Source organism: Brachyhypopomus gauderio, chromosome 16 (genome assembly GCF_052324685.1).
Source record: "Brachyhypopomus gauderio isolate BG-103 chromosome 16, BGAUD_0.2, whole genome shotgun sequence".
Taxonomy (NCBI): domain Eukaryota; kingdom Metazoa; phylum Chordata; class Actinopteri; order Gymnotiformes; family Hypopomidae; genus Brachyhypopomus; species Brachyhypopomus gauderio.
In genome coordinates, this window is record NC_135226.1 from 18,397,443 (window position 1) to 18,415,972 (window position 18,530).

The 18,530-nt window shown below is 47.0% G+C and overlaps 4 protein-coding genes across 7 annotated transcripts in view; 2 read left to right on the forward strand and 2 right to left on the reverse strand.

Annotated features, from left to right (window-relative positions):
* pafah1b1a (platelet-activating factor acetylhydrolase 1b, regulatory subunit 1a) overlaps positions 1-6,765 on the forward strand; it is a 26,835-nt gene extending 20,070 nt beyond the window's left edge. The window contains exons 9-11 of the mRNA XM_076977336.1: positions 2,587-2,688; positions 2,798-2,954; positions 3,561-6,765. Of these exons, the coding sequence (XP_076833451.1) occupies positions 2,587-2,688; positions 2,798-2,954; positions 3,561-3,634 (333 nt within the window). The 3' untranslated portion in view covers positions 3,635-6,765. The remainder of the gene's footprint in view (positions 1-2,586; positions 2,689-2,797; positions 2,955-3,560) is intronic.
* LOC143478379 (uncharacterized) overlaps positions 1-12,547 on the reverse strand; it is a 26,258-nt gene extending 13,711 nt beyond the window's left edge. The window contains exons 1-3 of one of the 4 annotated variants that reach the window (XR_013121733.1): positions 12,186-12,547; positions 9,581-11,246; positions 8,576-8,802 (exon numbers count right to left, since the gene is read on the reverse strand). Coding sequence is in view for 1 of the 4 variants with exons in the window: in XM_076977338.1 (XP_076833453.1) it covers positions 8,576-8,802; positions 12,186-12,373 (415 nt within the window). In the remaining 3 variants the exon portion in view is untranslated. Of the gene's footprint in view, positions 1-8,575; positions 8,803-9,580 lie in introns of all 4 variants that reach the window. The other 3 variants (XR_013121734.1, XR_013121732.1, XM_076977338.1) reach the window with 3 other exon arrangements.
* On the forward strand, positions 7,559-18,524 carry mettl16 (methyltransferase 16, N6-methyladenosine). Its single transcript, XM_076977337.1, has 6 exons — positions 7,559-7,719; positions 8,088-8,236; positions 14,080-14,267; positions 16,763-16,903; positions 17,026-17,140; positions 17,295-18,524. The coding sequence occupies exons 2-6, from the start codon at positions 8,109-8,111 to the stop codon at positions 17,626-17,628; spliced, it is 906 nt and encodes a 301-aa protein (XP_076833452.1). The 5' UTR covers positions 7,559-7,719; positions 8,088-8,108; the 3' UTR covers positions 17,629-18,524.
* The window catches only part of slc35f2l (info solute carrier family 35 member F2, like), a 3,984-nt gene continuing 3,480 nt past the window's right edge, over positions 18,027-18,530 (reverse strand). The window contains exon 10 of the mRNA XM_076975987.1: positions 18,027-18,150. Within this exon, the coding sequence (XP_076832102.1) occupies positions 18,027-18,150 (124 nt within the window). The remainder of the gene's footprint in view (positions 18,151-18,530) is intronic.

The window sequence follows — 18,530 nt, forward strand, 5'->3', positions numbered from 1 at the left end:
AACAACAAAAAACACAGAGCAGGTTGGCACTGTCATATCGGTTCAGGTGGAATATTTGTGGGATCTCTTGACATCAATTAGAATTTCACAGTTGGTAATTATGCAGTATTACCTGAAATAAGTACATCTGTAATGGTTTAGACCTAGTCTGACTTGTTTGTACATGCCTGCCTCATCCTTTGCTTAGTGTGAGCACTTCAGCCTTGATATCTCTGCTTTCATTTGCCTGCCTGTGTGTGTGTGTCTGCCTGTGTGTGTGTGTCTGCCTGTGTGTGTGTGTCTGCCTGTGTGTGTGTGTCTGCCTGTGTGTGTGTGTCTGCCTGTGTGTGTGTGTCTGCCTGTGTGTGTGTGTCTGCCTGTGTGTGTGTGTCTGCCTGTGTGTGTGTGTCTGCCTGTGTGTGTGTCTGCCTGTGTGTGTGTGTCTGCCTGTGTGTGCGTGTCTGCCTGTGTGTGCGTGCGTGCGTGTGTCTGCCTGTGTGTGCGTGCGTGCGCGTGTCTGCCTGTGTGTGCGTGTGCGTGTCTGCCTGTGTGTAACTGGACGGGTGACAAAGTTTATTATCTGTCTGGGTGATTCCAGGCCGACTCCCCTAGACCTCCTAGTTCGTCATGTATTTCCTTTTAAAAAATCACATGAAAACTTCTCTTAAATTCACTCGAACCTGCAAAACCCTAAAACTCTATTCCAAATACCTTTTTAGTTATGAATCTAAATTTGGCCCTCTGAGCTAAATTTAATTATTTTTGCAGTTCTTCTGTACATATATTCGCCAATTGCTTATTTCTCAAAGGACTGGGTTGAAATTTGTACAACATCCAAGAAACTCTAAGGAGACGATCTGTAACATACATTCATGCAGATTTGTTGCTGGCTGATTTACAGTAGTCAGTTTTAATAAACATAAATCGAACATATAACATAACAAATATGATTATTTGATTAATTAAGAATGAAGAAAATCCTCTACTCGTTTTCACTTTCTTCCAACACACATTTTATTTCATTTTGTTTCTGTCTAATATAGTTATCACATCTAGTTATGTGGTGCTGCATAAAAAAATGAGTGACGGAGCTTTTGCAAAATGTATAGCTTTCGGAAAACCTATTTTGAAGATATTTTGACTATATTTTTCCCAATAAGTATTGCTACAATTTTGTTTGTGGGAAATTGTGACTTTGCATTGTTGATTATATAAATGAATCAAAGAAGTCATATTGCTCCATCATTACATTTCTTTCTGTAAATTATAATTTCTTACACTTGTAATGGTGGACAGAGTCTTAGGCACACATATAAACATGACAAATAGAAATTGCATTGACGCTAAGAAGAACAAGTGGGATGGAAGTTGAAAACAAGTGCGTGTGAAGAAAGCTGCATCTCCCCAACAGCACCACCGGTGATGTTAGTTCATCTGCAGCCAGACCAGTCAGTTCTCAACGTCAGTGGTTCCTCGTCAGTTCTCAACGTCAGTGGTTCCTCGTCAGTTCTCAACGTCAGTGGTTCCTCGTCAGTTCTCAACGTCAGTGGTTCCTCGTCAGTTCTCAACGTCAGTGGTTCCTCGTCAGTTCTCAACGTCAGTGGTTCCTCGTCAGTTCTCAACTCGGCCAAACTTGAATGATGAACTTGTCCGTTAGTGTAGGTGGTCTTGTGACCGTTTCCCTCTTATAGGATCTCCAGTGGAGCAGGACTACGTGAGCTCACAGTCTCATCCAGCTCCTTAATGATTTCATTAATTTGGCTTGCATTCCTTTATACTTCTGAGTATGTAGCAATTAATTCTGCAATCAGCCCAAACCCGTTTCAAGTAGCATTGGTCCAGACTTGCTTTATTGTTTTCTAATAGTACCAGTCAGTGTTGGAATACTGTCACGTATTGAGTTAATTTTTTAACCCTAAAATGAAGCCACGGAACATAATCAATACATATTGATCCTTTAGGTTTAGTTCAGTATGAAATTTCACTCAATCCACTGGAGAAACGGGCAGGTGCTGAGGGTCAGAATACACACACAAAGAAATGGAAAGTGCTTAAATTTAGCTCAGGGGGCCAAAATTCATGGATTTTCTTGAAGAAAGATAAAGGGGGGAAAATCAATGACACTGGGAGGAGTGGGTGAACTGGGAGGAGTGGGTGAACTGGGAGGAGTGGGTGAACTGGTGAAGAATGACCCATTTGAGCTGTTCCACAGCACTGGGTTTGATGTGAAATAGTAACCAAGGTTAAAGTGCAGTGTTCTTTTTAATCTTGGGGTTTTTCAGTCTGGTATTGGGTGAACCACAGAGCCACAGACCCCTTTACACAGTCAGTGATGCACTACAGTGCCATTAGTGTATCATCTCAAAGAGCTTCAGTAGATTGTGTTAATGTTCTTAATGGGGATTTTTAAACGCATGTGTGATATGTGCACCATTGTTCTCAAGGACCTCTAAGAATGCTGTTTGTAGGCTTTCTGCTCCGGTGAAGTGTCTGTGTGTGTGTGCACGTCCGTGACTCTTACTGAGCCCTCCTCAGTGTTTTACTGAGCTCTATATAAACACACACACACAATGCCCATTCCTCTTACTCCTTCTGTTTGCTTTCCAGACAAAGAAGAGCGGGAAACCTGGACCGTTTCTGCTGTCTGGCTCCAGAGACAAGACTATCAAAATGTGGGATATCAGCACTGGCATGTGCCTTATGACTCTGGTGAGTGAGACGGATAAATATGCTGGAATTCACATGTCTGTATGTTTCTTTTAACCATGCAACCCCCAGTGTTGTTCATGCTGTTTGACAACTCTGATGTCTTGCACAGGTTGGCCATGATAACTGGGTGCGTGGGGTGCTCTTTCACCCTGGGGGGAGGTTTATCTTGAGCTGTGCCGATGACAAGACTTTGAGGGTCTGGGACTATAAAAACAAACGCTGCATGAAGACTTTGAGTGCCCATGAACATTTTGTTACCTCTCTGGGTAAGTTTCTAGAACGACTTTCAATCACTCATCATAGTCTTGTGATGTTTTTGTTGTTGGGTCTTTCTTATATGCCCGCCGTTTGATCAAGACACCTCTGGGCAGTGTGAACTATTTCCCTCTGGAAGGTTGAAAGCTTTTATTCTGGAGGTGAGGGGTAGACCAGGTGCTACTGGTGGTTGGAGCAGGGGATTGTGCCTCTTTTAGCTACACAGCAGTATCCTGGGGCTGTGGGGGTGGGGTGTGTGGGGGGGGGGGGGTGTATGAGTCCTCCAGGCTCTTACCTGGCTGAGCTTTTTAGTGGATCAAGACTGAAGAACACTTCAGAGATGCTTCACAATCTATTTACCCAATTTCCCAGGAGCCTCAGTTCGGCCCTTTACATGCAGTTCCTCAAACACATTTCAAGCAGTGATTTGATTTTGCTTTTGAGGGGCAAAACAAACGGTTTTCATTTATTCTGGTTGCAACTTGAATACACATTTTCTCTTTTTAATAATTGACTGATATGGCAGATCACTTTATTTTACATTTAATAAATATATTTTTGTTTTTTCCTTTTCGTGTTATAAATGCTTAGCTGTACAATATTGCCTCTTTCCACAGATTTCCACAAGGCTGCTCCATATGTGGTCACTGGGAGTGTAGATCAGACAGTTAAAGTGTGGGAGTGTCGCTGATCTCGCCTGCTGGACACCACAGCTACCGCGCCCCCGTAATCCTGACCCATTCCTCCCCTACTCCGTCTCTTCTGGATGCACTCGACCCAATGGCTCTGGTTCAATAACTCTTGTCCTTTTATGTAAATTATTCAGGATGTAGATTGAGCTATTAAATGTTACACATGCAAACACACATACATGCGCACACACACACACACACGCACACAAAAAGTATTCTTGCATGGTGAATCCAACATTGTATACTGTAAATTTACATAACATTGTCTAGAAGTACCATAGGTTTAACACGGGCTGAACTTTCATTCAGCCTACCGAAGGCATAAACTGACGGGGTTAATGTAGGGCACTATACTGATAAATTATGACGCATTGTCCTTGTTTGTCCTATTTTTCCTTCTTCCCTTCCTGAATAATTCTTTTTCTTTTCTTTTCTTTTCTTTTTTTTTTACTTTGGATAACTGTTTTTGTTTTCTGTTTTGTTTTTTCCTATCACTGTTGTGGTCTGTTGGTGCCTAGCTTGATGGGGTGGGGGGGGGGGGGGGGGGGGGGTGGAGACGACGAAAAGGAATACCTATAATCCTTAGACGGCAAATTGTCTATGGGGCTTGTTTTCAGAATAATCTGTAGCTTTGTAACATCATTTCTGAAGTGTGCTTACCATTCTCTTATTGTGGGCCTACGTCTTCTAACAGCTACATCCCAGAATGAGTCAACCCATCGTCTTGAAACGTTAGGGAATAAATATTTGTATACTTGACAAGAAATTTCCTACTGGAAAACAATCCCTAGATATGTTGTGGTCCTGATTGGCTGAGAGGAGAACCTTGCTCGCCAGTCTATAGACTACAGTTCCCATCTACTCCACATGCCAGTCTATAGACTACAGTTCCCGTCTACTGCACACACCAGGTTGAATAGTGGGCACCAAGATGTATTCTTTAGTTTATTTTTTACCCCCATAAAATAAAGCCATGTATATAGATTTGCAAAAAACCTTTGTGAAGATTTTCACCCCGTGTTGGTTTTTGTCTTCAGAAGCACTTGACAAGTGTGTTATAAACAACAGAAGTGTTGCCCATAAAGTGCTTGAGTTTGGCCATTGGGTGTTCTGACTATGTACTGCGAGTTTAAAGAGCTCCTGTTCACCGCGTTGATGTGAGTTTGTGTTTCTACTCTGCAAGAATCATGTAGACGTACCATTTTAAATCGTCTTGTCGCCCCCTAGACAGATAACACTGAGGAATTTCTGCAGAGCGGGTGTTCCTGTGCATTGCAAAAGTAGCCCTCAGTTTTCACCCAAGACGCAGAACATGACCAGGGCTCAAGGTGTTTCCCAGCAGTTTGTAAAGGATGTGCAAAGATGTTCTTGAAAGTGAAAGCTGTTTCTACATAGAGGAGGGGCCAAATGACATATTGGCAGTATCCTTGAAGTGATGAAATCTGAGCTAATTTTGCCCATGTAGGAAACTGAATTCTGTATTGACTGACAGGTTAATGGGGATTTTTGTTTGTTTTTGTTTGTTTGTTTGGTTAAAGGAACCTATTGAAATGCTAGTAGCAGTTATGCTGTTGTTAGCCTGTGCTCTCCGTAGAAAGGCTTGTTGGAAGCTTCTACTGTGAGGGGGGTTTTGGCTTGGTGGACCACAGCTGATCTGCCTTAACATGGCACTGTGGGCCCGGAGAGGAGCACTGGTGATTTGTGAAGCTCCCAGCAGGATCACACCACAGGTGTTCAGGCCATTACTCCTGTCTCCGCAGGTGCACATTCTCTCTCGTCCGTCTTACATTCTGTGTGAGTAAATGTTAAACACGGACACTATGGGACATTATTAAATGGATCCCCGAATTGGAGAAAAACCATTCCATATCTTGTTTAAAAATGAAACAAATAGAAACCTGCCTGTCTTTTGGCAGAAAATGTAAAGTTTAAAAAGAAAAAAAAAAAAGTAACTTGCACATCCCTGCTCTTGTTAGACCTTCGGTTGCACCTGACTGAAGGTTAAAGCGATTTAAGACATTAATAAATGCATAAGCAAATATCATTTTAATTAGCTTTTTTCATTACAATGCAATTATATAATAAAGAATTCCACTGCTTAACCAGTCTGTTATCTAGCGATTTCCTATTGTGTGTACTGGCTGTACCTGCTGCTGTTGGGGTGGGGTGGGGAGGGGGGGGTTGTGACAAAAAAACAAAAAAAAAGAAAAAAACATTGATGGTAACTAGTCTGAGATATGTACCTGTCAACTTAGCACTACTGCATGTAACCGCACTGAAGGTTGAGCTGTCTGGTGGGGTCAGCGGTGATTCAGGTAGCACTGAACTTAATGATTAATCTCAGGCTGTCCTGCAGTGTCTTAACTAGGTAAAAAATGTCAGGTATGTTGCTTCCATGATAGTTAATTAAAGAAAACTCCAATTCTGTCACCCCTGACTGGTAAAGGGAATATCTGTGTATAGTATATAGTGCAGTGAACTAATGACTCCAGACACTGGCGCCCTACCAGATAGGTCAGCTGGCATGATAACTGAAGAACTCGGTATGTGGTTGTAGGCAGACTGGTCTGTATGTTGTGAAGGAGGTTGACACCTCTGTCTTTCTATAGTGATGGGATTGCTGCAGACTGAGGGAGAAGTGCCCGCCTCTAAACACCATTGATGCCTCTTGCAAAGAAAGAGAAAAAATGGTACAGATTACAATCGTTAAATCAACTTGCTTTCTTGTACCTCTGTATTGTAAATAAGTGTTCAGTGGGACATACGGTGACCCCTGGGATGGGGGTGGGGGGGATTTATTTTTTTGGTACTTGAAGCAAGTTCAAACTACACCAAAGGGTGGACTATATCCATAGAGATTTAGTCTAAACTGGGATTGGACCTAAACCATAAAAAGCAGGGATTTGAGGGTGAACATCCTTACTGGACAGACCTCTCTTCCAGCGCGTGATATTACAGTATAACTCAGAAATCCTGCACCGTTAAACCCCGCTAGGTCACACTGGATGTAATCCATCCGTCTCCCAGATTATTTTGATCATGCTCATGGTGTCCGCCGCTGATGCTCAGCAAAAAAAAAAAAGAAGCCATCGTTGAAAAGCACTACTCCCTCTTGACTGGCATACTTAAAGTTTCCATAGGGCCATAGGTCTAATGCAAAATCAAAGACTAGAAGAAGAATGGGGTATAAACATACACCCACCAAGCGTTTCCTGGTCTGACAAGGGAAAGTGACCAGGTTCTTAATTGCGTGAACAGGGGCTTCAATATGCTTCTATGTGCCCTACAAGAAAATCACGTTTGCCATTCACGGGTCCCAAGCAATCCCAACGCTGCACACGCCGGGTGGACTGATGTACATAATGTGTGGGTCCGTCCTGCAGGCCCGAGCTCGCGCCTCTCTCCGCTGTCCCGTGAGCGGGGGCGCGAGCCCTCCGAGCTCTTAACGGGACTTTTGCTTTCGTGTCATCACCGTTCACACGGCCAATTGTTAACAATATATCTGGTTGTCATTATTGTTTGCAACATAATTAAAGGAAAAAAGAAAATGTCGGTGGTGTAATCTCTCTTTATGGTTCCGCTCGTCATTGCGTCGATAATATGATTGCTCACGTCACTTAAACACTCAAGTTCGTGTCAGTTTAGTATCTTAATGAAATGTGCTGCACGTGGATGACGGGCAACCAGAAGGTGAGTTTGGGAGAAGTAACAAGTGAGATTAAATTCGTAATTCCACAGTAGTTTGAGCATCCTACACCCTGACCAGAGACACTTCGTGGCGTACATACTTCATAGAAAATACATACTTTAATTCAGGAAAGGCGCTGGATAGCAAAGACAATAAGAATTTTTAGAAACGACTCATGAAACAAAAATAAACCTTATAGCTGCATAACGTGCAAGATATCTTTTATTTAAGTTTTTTAATGCTTACATAGATTACAGTGCATTAGTGTGGAACGTGGTCGGGGGGAGTTACGTCAAAGTTTGATGTCGGCGCGCGCCCGTGCACGTGAACGCGCCCGCGCCAATGCGGAACAAACAACGTTGATCCAACGTGGGTCGTGGACGAGCGACTCCGCAGGTACAACATATGGAGATTAATCACACGCGTTCGCTTCATGTGTTGCGACACTACTTTATAAAACACACCGTAGTGGTAGTTTCATGCATTCGGTCTAGTTAGCTCTTGAAATCATAATAGTCTGCCATAGTTTAGCATGTTTAAGCTAGGTGGCTAAGTTAACTAGCCCAACTACTTCGCTAGCTCGGCTAACTCCTTCTTTGCGTTTTTGAATATTTGCATGTTTAATGCGATTGACATTACACATTATTTTACAAACAAATGGCAAGCAAGGCTTTTATTTTCTTATCTGATTAAATGGGACTATAGTTCATGAGTGTTTGTATTGGTGTGCATTGTGGCCCTGATGTTTTGCACTGTTTGTAAAGTGCGACAGTGTGAGAAGAGGAATGGCTCTGAATAAATCCATGCATCCTCGGAACCGGTACAGGGACAAGCCACCAGACTTCACCTACCTGGCCTCCAAATATCCAGACTTTCAGAAACACGTGAAGACCAGTTTGATCGGCCGGGCCTCGTGAGTAACAGTTCCCCCCCATAAGTGTGTTGGACATGGCTGACAGGTTTCACTCAACTATATTGTCGCTGGTGTTCATATTTTTGAGTAATGAATAAAACTGTACATCATGCACAGGGCCGGAGTGGGACACTTTTTCAGCCTGGGAGTTATATGCCCAAATCCGGCCCAATATTATTTTTCCCTCCCAATCGGCCCAAAATATAGAGATTGACATGAGCCGGCCCATCGGGAATCCTCTGGAGTCTCTCGATTAGCCACTCCGGCTCTGATCATGCATCAATAAAACATCGCAATATCTCCATTCTCATTACATCTTGGTACATGCTTAGTACTGACCTTGCCTAGAGGGACACACCTCTCTGCAGAGGACATTAAGGTCTCCAAGCCAGCCGTCCAGCCTGTGAGAGAAGGAGACGGTGATGATCTCTGCTCTGCTGGGTCTACGGCTGCTGGTTTGAGGTGCTGCAGGGCTGATGTCAAAGTCGATGAGGGAATCTCCCTCGCTGCGGGGCCTGGCCAGCTGTCTGTCTCCGTCTGGAGTACAGCATCTGCATAGCCTTAGGCTTTACACACACACACACACACACACATTTTTAAAGACTCACTCGTGGTTGTTAGTGAGACTGTTTGTTTGCCTTCAACTGGCAGCCAACTGTATTCGCTCGTGGAAATTGAAACCTCTGATTCATTTTCTGAACACTGCGAGGTTCTCTCTCTCTCTCTCTCTCACTGCCACAAAGCTCTGAATGGTGCATGAGAGGTACTGGTAATTGGGACCCCTAGTGATCTCGGATTCACAGGCGTGTTGCTCAGGCAGTGTGCTCTGTGCCTCGTTAGGCTCAGAGAAGAACCCCCCCTCCCCCTCAGGGTGGTATCACTGTTGGGGTGACCTGAGATTTCACATGCTGCAAATTTATAGAAAATGTTGGTCTCTTTTGTCCTTCCTACATGTTGTATTCGTTTCCGATGTGGCTTTAAGTGTAGCTAGAAAGCACCATGTTTGTATTGTGTGCAGTTATGATTCACTAAGAACTCCAAATTTAAATTATTTTGAAAATACTGTGGTAACAGTTGTGATGTGTATTATGTTGTGTACTATATTCTAGGTTCTTTGAAATTGTCATACAACATTTACACTAGTGAGATAACGGATACATGAGAACATGTATCCCCAGTACCATAACACCCCAGTACCATAATTGCTCATTTTCAGTCATAACCGGGGATATATTGTTGTGTTGATCTTAGCTATAGCAGGTTTACAAGTGGGGGGGGGAAAACACATTTTTAATACTCCTCCATTTTTAATCTGTGGGTTCTTGACAGCATATTACACATCACCTCATAAAACTGCTTCTCCTTTGTTGAGCTCGGTTTGCCGCCTAATTTTTCAGGCTGCTTCTCTGTCATCTCGCGACGCCTCAGTGCAATCGAGGAGAGAATAAAGGCTGCTGAGCCGTGGAGATCACCACAGACACCTGAGCACCTGGAGAGGTCCGGCTGTGAGCGCGTCCCTCGCAGTGTTACCCCCCCCCCTCCTCCTCCTCTTTATCTTCCCTCTGGCTCGGCTGTGCTGTCAGGTCCGGCTGCCGAGGGCCCTTATTGAAGCTCAGTGTGAAACGGACCAGGTGTGGCGGGCCTCTCCCTCTGATTCCCCAGTAACGAGGCTCTGGTGGCTGCCTGCCGCGGCCTGGCACGGTGATCTAATTAGCGGGGCCGCCCGCCTCTCGGCCACCGCTCCGTCGGCCGTGGCCTCTTCCCCGGGACCGCCGGCTACACGTGGCAGCGGGATCGCCGTGTCCGCCGGCCTCGGAGATGGAGATCTTCTACCTGGAGTCCTCGAAACGCACGTTGGCTCCTCATGTATAATGAATGCTGTTGAGCTCCCACAATCCCCCCTCGCCTGTTTCCAGGGCTCACACTGATGGTCTTGACCCAGATCTGGGTCAGATGCATTTATTATAATATATTCCAGGTCTTTCCTGAGATCATTATACCAAAAGGGTCCTAGAACTTAGCAGCTCACCAGTGTAACCCCAGTTTTACAGATTTTGGTGCATATTTATTGACATCGCAAATGCATAAAATCATGCATATACGATTATGTGTTTATTATGCACTGTTTTACACACCCTTTTCATTTGGACGTGAATCTGAGGCGTTTCTCGAGACTGCATGTCTTTGGGGGATTTCTCTGGTGCGGTGGGGTGTGCTGTGTTCACACGTCTCAGACGGGTTTTTAGCAGGCTGTTGTCACGGAGCGTCTCCACCCAGCAGCTGGGTCCCCGTAGCCGCTGCGCTTTGCCGTGCGCGAGTTTTGAACTAGCCCTGCGCGCGCAGCCGCTCATCTCTTTGTCAGGACGGTCTGGTCGGGCAGAAAATGGCATTGTGTACATGTAGATGCATTCGGTGTGCTGGCAGGTGTTGGTGTGTAAGTGTGTCGGGATGTGTGGGCGTGGGGGGGGGGGGGGGGGGGGGAGCTGCCTAAATGCTCCCGGCATTCTTAACAGGTGCGAGTCTGAATCCACCCCCTCCACCCACTACACCACCCTTCTGGCTACGTCTTTGTCTCTATCTCTTTCTCATTTTTAGACACACTTTTTCTTCCACACACACACATTTGCTCACTCTCCCCAGATGAGAACACTTTCCTCTCTAAAATGCTAATAATAATAATACATTTATACTAATCCTTTTCTTAACCAGGTCTTCAGAGCGCACTTGCACAAGTTAGTTCTCTGCTTTGGGATTTGCACAGCTAATAAAGTCTTTGGGACGCACTTTAAAATCTTTAGCCCGCTCATTGAGAGTTAAACACTCCTCACCGCTACGGGCTTGGCTGTGCTTCAGAGATAAGCTTTCTTACATTTTTTTTTGTGCTAAGCGTCTTCGGCAGGCGTTGGGAAGATGGGGTTAATCTGCAGAGACGGCACTTCTTACGGGGGAAGGGTAGCCCAGGAGACGGGACAACCATAGCAGCTCCGCCTTCAAACTTCAGCTGGACGTGCTGTGGAGAGAGAGGGGGACGATTTGGTCCACAGATGTCATCCACTGGACAAAATTAAGGGAGAGATGAGATTAAGAGGCACAAAAGCAGTGCGGTCGCGTCCGTTACTGGCGTGCGGGCGGGCGGCCCTCGCAGGGGAGCATTAAAAATTCAGTTCGGGGTGACATTTAGCGTTCGGTCTGCTTTCACCCCAGAGAAAGACGCGGAGCGGTTTGGGAGTCGAGGGGAGGAGCGTTCAACTCCAGAGGAGGCGGCTGGTGATCGGCTGCATTATTGATGCCGGGGGGGGGGGCATCCCAGCAGAGTCCTCTCGCCCAGAACCAGGGACGTGATTGAGGGTCTCATCACGGGCTCACTGTGCGAGTGAGTGACGCGGCCGGTATCAGGGTCGCCGCTGCTGGCCCGATCCACTCCACAGGCGGGCCAGCACGTTTCTCCTGGACCTTCCCGACATCGTAGCTGCTTAGAAGATGTGTGATTAGCTATTAGCTGTGATCGTGGATAACAGCGAGGCGGTTTTGTCGCACGGTTTACATACATATATAAAAAAACAAAAGGAAGCTGGAACAGGTAGGAGTGCGGAGATGGTGTCCTTCAGGAACGGAGATTTCAAGTACTTAAGAGTCGAGAACTGATGGCTGATGTAACTTGGCTGCTTGCGAGACGCTTTGGTGTTCGGTTTGCAGGTTTTACCCGGTAGGACACGTCTTTTGTCCTGGAGACGCCTCAGGTTGTTGGACAGGTTGTGAAGGTGACCTTGTGGCTAGCGACTCTGGAGCGCAGAGCTATTGTTTATAAGTCCGCACCCTTCTGTTCGGTGAGTGGCACACTGGCTGGTGTCTCTCACCTCTGTGGGAGAGACCCAACACGCACTAGAGAGACCCAACACGCACTAGAGAGACCCAACACGCACTAGCCTCAAATGCTGCCGTCGCTGACCTGGGTCCTTTCGCGTGGCTCTCTGCCGAACGCAACACGTCCGAGCGAGAGTCGATCCTGTCGGCGCTCCCCGCGTCGCCGCAAACCGGCTCCACTCGGCCTCTTCGCCGGTTCCCCCGTCTTCGTTCTCGTGAGCGACGGCACACGCACTCGGCGATGCTCACGCCTCTCGCACTTTCGCCAGCCATCGCCGTGGAGACGGAGGGCGGGGCAGCTAGCGTTCGCCTCAGAATACGAATCGCGGCCTGGCCGAGCTAACGGAAGAAAAACAAAGTCTCGGCTACGTGTCAGTTGTACGTAACACAAGGTCTAAGTGTCTGTTGTTTTCTTATGTCCTCTCTCTCTCTCTCTCTCTCTCTCTCTCTCTCATGCGGCTGTTTCTGTGCCGCCCCCCCCCCCCCCTATTATTCTTTAAGCAGTTACCATGGCAACCATCAATGGCCACCTGATTCATATTTAATTCAGGCTGTCACCTCCAAGGTCACATTCATAGATTAATGCACGTGGCTAAAATACTAGATTAATTCCAGCTAATGTGACTGCCACTTTTGCTCGAATTTGTTGAAATCGACAAAGGAATCTGTTTAAAATTTAAAACTTAGCTTTTAAAGAAACGTCCCCCCCCCCCCCCCACACACACACACACACACACACACATGTGCACGTGCAGATCCTTATCACTGACAGGTATTTGTCTGGGGGGTGTGTGGGGTGGTGGGGTGTGGAGGGGGGGGGGGGTGTGTGTGTGGGTTTGGGGGGTGGTGTGGAGGGGAGTGTGTGTGGTGGGTGTGTGTGATCAGGGCTGGATCATTCTCACGTCTTGCTCCCAGTAGGAGAGAGAATGTGCCATCAGCACATCAGTTACTATGTTTTGACCTTTTTCCCGTGTGGGAGAGTAACAAATGAAAGCCTCGCTTTCTTCCAGCGCTCAATCATCATCGTTATCTACGTTATCCCTCATCTTTAAACGTAGCTTCTAGTTCGAAATCAAGCCACTGCTCTTTATCTTTTCTGAAGCTTATTGTGCGTGAATTTGGTGCAGGCAGGTCTGATTTGCATTCTGCGGCCGTTTTCAGGATGTATTCGCCCGCTGGTCTGTTTTTAGAAGCGTGCTGGTTTAAGTGAGTTTTCCTGTCAGTATTCCTGCGCCTTCAGCCCCTCCTCCCCAGGAAGCTCTTCCTGACGCCTCTCCTGACACATTCCCAGTTTCTGGGACCGCAACACCTCCGGTTTGGGATCCGGCTCGCTGCCAACTCTGACAGTTCCAGCTTTCTCCTAATATTTAATTGCTGGGAAAGGGAGAAAAAAAGACATTTGTTGCATTCAAAATGATGTGCATGTGTAAACCAAGATTCTCCATGATGTAGAGTGGTGTGTTGGTGTTGTTTGTGGGGGGGGTCTCCCATCACTTTCCCATCAAGGCCTGTCCTGTGATAAAACAGCGTTTTACATGCCATGGCTTGAATTCATGCTCTCATGCTGAGACCCACGGTGCGCCCGCACACGCACACACACACAGATGTGCACACACACACACACACACACACACACACACACACAGGCCTATTCTTTCAGAGGTGCCAGCCACCTCAGCTCGCTAGGAAGCTTCTAATTGCATCTTGCGAGGTGTGAGTGCAGACGCCTTAATTACGCCCACCTTCACGCTCCGCACACCCCTCCACCCACGCAGTTCCTGCTCCCCGCCCGCTCCCCTCTCTGCTGAACGCGTTGGGGGCCGAGACGCGGGTGTAAACCGAGTCCAGGCTGGTGTTGATCGGGCTCGCGTTCGCGCCGGTGGAGAACTGGGTGCTCAGCACTGATGAAGCAGAAGGAGGCTTGCTGTGTTTTGACCCATGGTGCCTAATCTCCTGGCCCTCTCCGCCCCCCCCTGCAGGGTGAACTTCAAGAACCCCGAGGCGGTTCGCGCCCTCACCTGCACCCTGCTGAAGGAGGACTTCGGCCTGACCATCGACATCCCGCTGGAGCGACTGATCCCCACCGTCCCGCTACGCCTCAACTACATCCACTGGGTGGAGGACCTGACGGGGGGGCAGGGCAGCCCACGCAGCGGCATCGACATCGGTACCTGCACCCCCCCCCCCCCCCCACACACACACACACACACACACACACACCCCTCCACCTTTTCTGCACACCCTCCCCACTGCTCTAATCCTGTAGGCCCAAAGCCCTTCTCTGGCCCCCTGGCTCTTGGATCGGTCCTTGGCAGAGGTACTGGTGGGTTTACCCCGAAGCAGACATCGTGTGGGGGGGGTGGGGGGAGTGGCTGGCTCCTCCAGTCTAGACAAAACACTGCTCGGCTAAATCTTCTCCCCACCCAGGGGGGTCTTCCTCCACGAGGACACCCCGCCTGTACGCTGCTTCCCCCAGCCCCTCTGGGGAATCGGCTCAAATCCTCACACAGCTGTCCCTGTGTTTATCTTTTCTATCACAGTTTCTCGGTCCTTTATTACGCGGGGCTCTTGATCGAGTTAGGTTCCCCCCCCAGCGAAGACGAGGACCGTCTTATTTGCGGTGTCCTGTCATGCTCGTGATGAATTGGCGCGGTAGATCTTCTGGGCTCCCCCGTTACACCCTCGTTCGTATGTCGGACGCCCTGTGCGGAGGTTTTGAAGCATGGCTGACTGGATAATGGATGAGCCGGTCTGGCCCGTCAACCATTTACTGCCTTATGGACGTGATCAGTCACTCTTCATGTCCACCTCTGTCTCTCTTCTTATGGACGTGATCAGTCACTCTTCATGTCCACCTCTGTCTCTCTTCTTATGGACGTGATCAGTCACTCTTCATGTCCACCTCTGTCTCTCTTCTTATGGACGTGATCAGTCACTCTTCATGTCCACCTCTGTCTCTCTTCTTATGGACGTGATCAGTCACTCTTCATGTCCACTTCTGTCTCTTCAGGCAGCTGATTGTTCAGAACGAGGCGCGTCCAGTCTGCTCATAGAGCCTGGCTTAACTTTCGGTTTCCAAGGTTATTCTAGGTCTTTCCGTACGGTTTTTAATGCGTTATTTATTTCTCTTATAATTTGAAGTTGACCTTATATTTGGATACGGTTCTTGCATGGTTTAATTTTATAAACATGCGTGCGTGTTTTATTCATGCATACATAAATATTTACTTTTTTCTATACTCTCTATCACTGTTACCAGTAGCTTTTTAAAGCTCGTTTTATTCGTGCTGTTCTCCATCACATCATTTTGTGTGTGCTCTAAATTTGGTTTATCATTACTGCAGTGCATACTAGCTAAAAGTGACCATAGACATTGATGCTGATGATGATGATCTGTGTTAGTGCTGGGCGATATGACAAATTCTATATCACGGTATTTTTCAAAATTACATCGGTTTCACGGTATTTGACTGTCCCCCCCCCATGCATGATGTGTTAACTGCATTGATTATGAAAAGAATTACTGCAGTATAGTGGTTAAGAGCACCCTATTCCACTGTTAGAAAAAGCGTCTCCACCTAAGTATTACATGTAATACAGATTTGCATGGACTCTCATGATCAGTTTTCAAATGGTAGCACTAAAGTAGTGAATGAATCATATAGCATGACTGTTGCAGTAAAAATACAAAACCTTTAATTTTTTTTATGTGATAAAAAGCGAATTATTTCTAATCATTTCAACCATGTGTATTTGTATAAATATATATATATCTTAATTAAGCTGAAGGTGATGGAAAATATTGAAAATGGACCTTAAAAACACTACATAAAAACGCTACAGATGATATTCGGGAGTTACAGTGACTATAACTTAGTTCATTGAGCACTCTAGTTTTGTCCTAACTAGATATTTAGACATAATACTGCTGTAATACTGCGAAGTCATGTGGTCAGAGGTGAACTTCGGTATAGCCAGTGTGTATTTTATTTTAAATAATTAACACCCTTGAGCCACCCTTGAGGAATTCGACACAACACCGGCTGAAAGCCAAATCTGTCGCCCGTGAAATGCTACAGGCACCGTTCAGAAACTGATCAGTTTGGTTAAATGTATTCACTTCAGTAGATACATGTGGCTTTTAGCCCGGTGCAGCTTATACAACACTTTCCATTTTTTAATGGAATCTTTGTAGGTGCGGCTTATATTGAGGTGCGCTGTATAGTCGAGAAAATAGGGTACTTCCTGACAACAGACACAGCTCCTTTCTTTGGCAAAAGTTCCTTTGGGCATCATCTTTTACTTTAATGTTTGGTAGAATTTGTGGTTCAGAACGTCCCTCCTCTTCAGCAAGCTACATTTGCGCTGTGTTGCATGTGTGCTTAGCGTCAATAAAAAGCGACCCTTGAGAAGCAATTAATGACGAACACGTGAAGGTTATTTAAACCGGTGTGGACGGTTTATGAAAAATTCCTATGATAACTACATTAAACACCGGTTTCCCGTGCGAACCGGTATACCGCCCAGCACTAATCTGTGTACATAGAATAGGATGGTGCATTTGAAGGTAATACTGTGTACTGTGAGGTGTGAGGTCTCTAGCGTCGTGGTGTGGTTCTCCAGAAACCGTGTGTGTGTGTGTGTGTGTGTGTGTATGTGTAGGCACGGGAGCCTCCTGCATCTACCCGCTACTCGGGGCCTCCATGAACGGCTGGTACTTCCTAGCCACAGAGGTGGATGACATCTGTTATAATTACGCCAAGAAGAACGTTGAGCAAAACAACATGGCAGATCTCATTAAAGGTGTGTGTGTGTGTGTGTGTGTGTGTATTTCACGCGTGTCTGGGCATGTAATTCAGTGTGTCTCATATAGGATCTGTTCTCCCATGATGTGCAGTCTGACCGCAGTGTCTGGTGTGTTGCAGTGGTGAAGGTACCCCAGAAGACCCTTTTGATGAACGCGTTAAAAGAGGAGGAGTCTGTAGTTTACGACTTCTGCATGTGTAACCCTCCGTTCTTCGCCAACCAGCTAGAGGCTAAGGTACCTCGTGTCCTCGCACCGCGTCGTGGAGCTCCTTCACCGCGGAGCGGAGTCTTTACAGGCTTGATCTTCCCTAATGGGTCTGGATCTAGATGGGTCAGCGCATGGGTCAGTCTGGTGCGTGTGCGTGTGTGTGTGTGTGTCCTCAACCAGGGGGGTGAACTCTCGGAACTCTCGGCGGACTCCGCCCAGCTCGGTCAACACGGGCGGAGTGACGGAGATCATGGCGGAGGGAGGAGAGCTGGAGTTTGTGAAAAGGATCATCCATGATAGTCTGCAGCTCAAGAGGAGGCTTAGGTTAGAAACACACACACACACACACACACACATATATATACACACACACTTACACACACGCTCTCACTCACACACACACACACACACACACATATATATACACACCACACACACACTTACACACACGCTCTCACACACACACACACACACAGTCTCACATGTGAATCCCAAGGGCATCGGCCAGGCGTGACGGGGGCTCGGAGGGAGTTGGATTGAGCGTGTGTTTGTGCTGGGAGGCGTGAACTCTCCACATTTAGCTCCGTAATAGGACACGGAGAAAGAGTCATGCGATGTAGACAGTGGTGTGGGCCTACACCCAAACTTAATGCAGACGTTCATACAGACGTTTTATATGTAAAGTGGGGGGTGTGTGATTTGCTATGTAGCTCCTGCTAAGTTAAACTACACAACTTAACATAACACTGTCAACAACTGCTTTAAATCCGCCTTATAAATAAAATGTACATATGTACTGGAACTGTAGCCAGGGGCAGGTTTATTATAGTGACTTAAAAGTCGACCCAACACACACACACACACACACACACACACACACACACACACCTCCACCTGCCTCAGTGTCCTCAATCACTTCACAGAAGTGATCTGTGGGTCCAGGGTGCGATTCCCATCCAGTGTGAGAAGCAGGAGTGTAGGGCGTCGTGCAGCTGCAGGGTCCACAGTCTGGAGCTCGCCCGCCTGCCCACCCGCCCTGTGGGGGGTGGGGGGGGGGGGGGGTAATCCGGCACGCCAGAGCTGGGACCAAACCGTCATCCAGAGTTTGTTTAATTAATTGGCATACAAAGTAAACAATTACCCATGCAGCATCCGGCCCACCCGTCAGGGGCAGCTGTGTGTGTGTGTGTGTGTGTGTGTGTGTGTGTGTGTGTGTGTGTGTGTGTGTGTGTGTGTGTGTGTGTGTGTGTGTGTGTGTGTCGAAGCTGTCAGCGGAGCACTGGAGTGTGAACAGCAGGGAGGGGGAGAGAGGCGGTGCACATTAGACCTGATTAACAAAGCCCCTTCGGCGCCCCCCAGGGGAGTGGAGGTCACTGGCATGTGAGAGGGGCTGTTTAAGATTTGCAGATATGCATT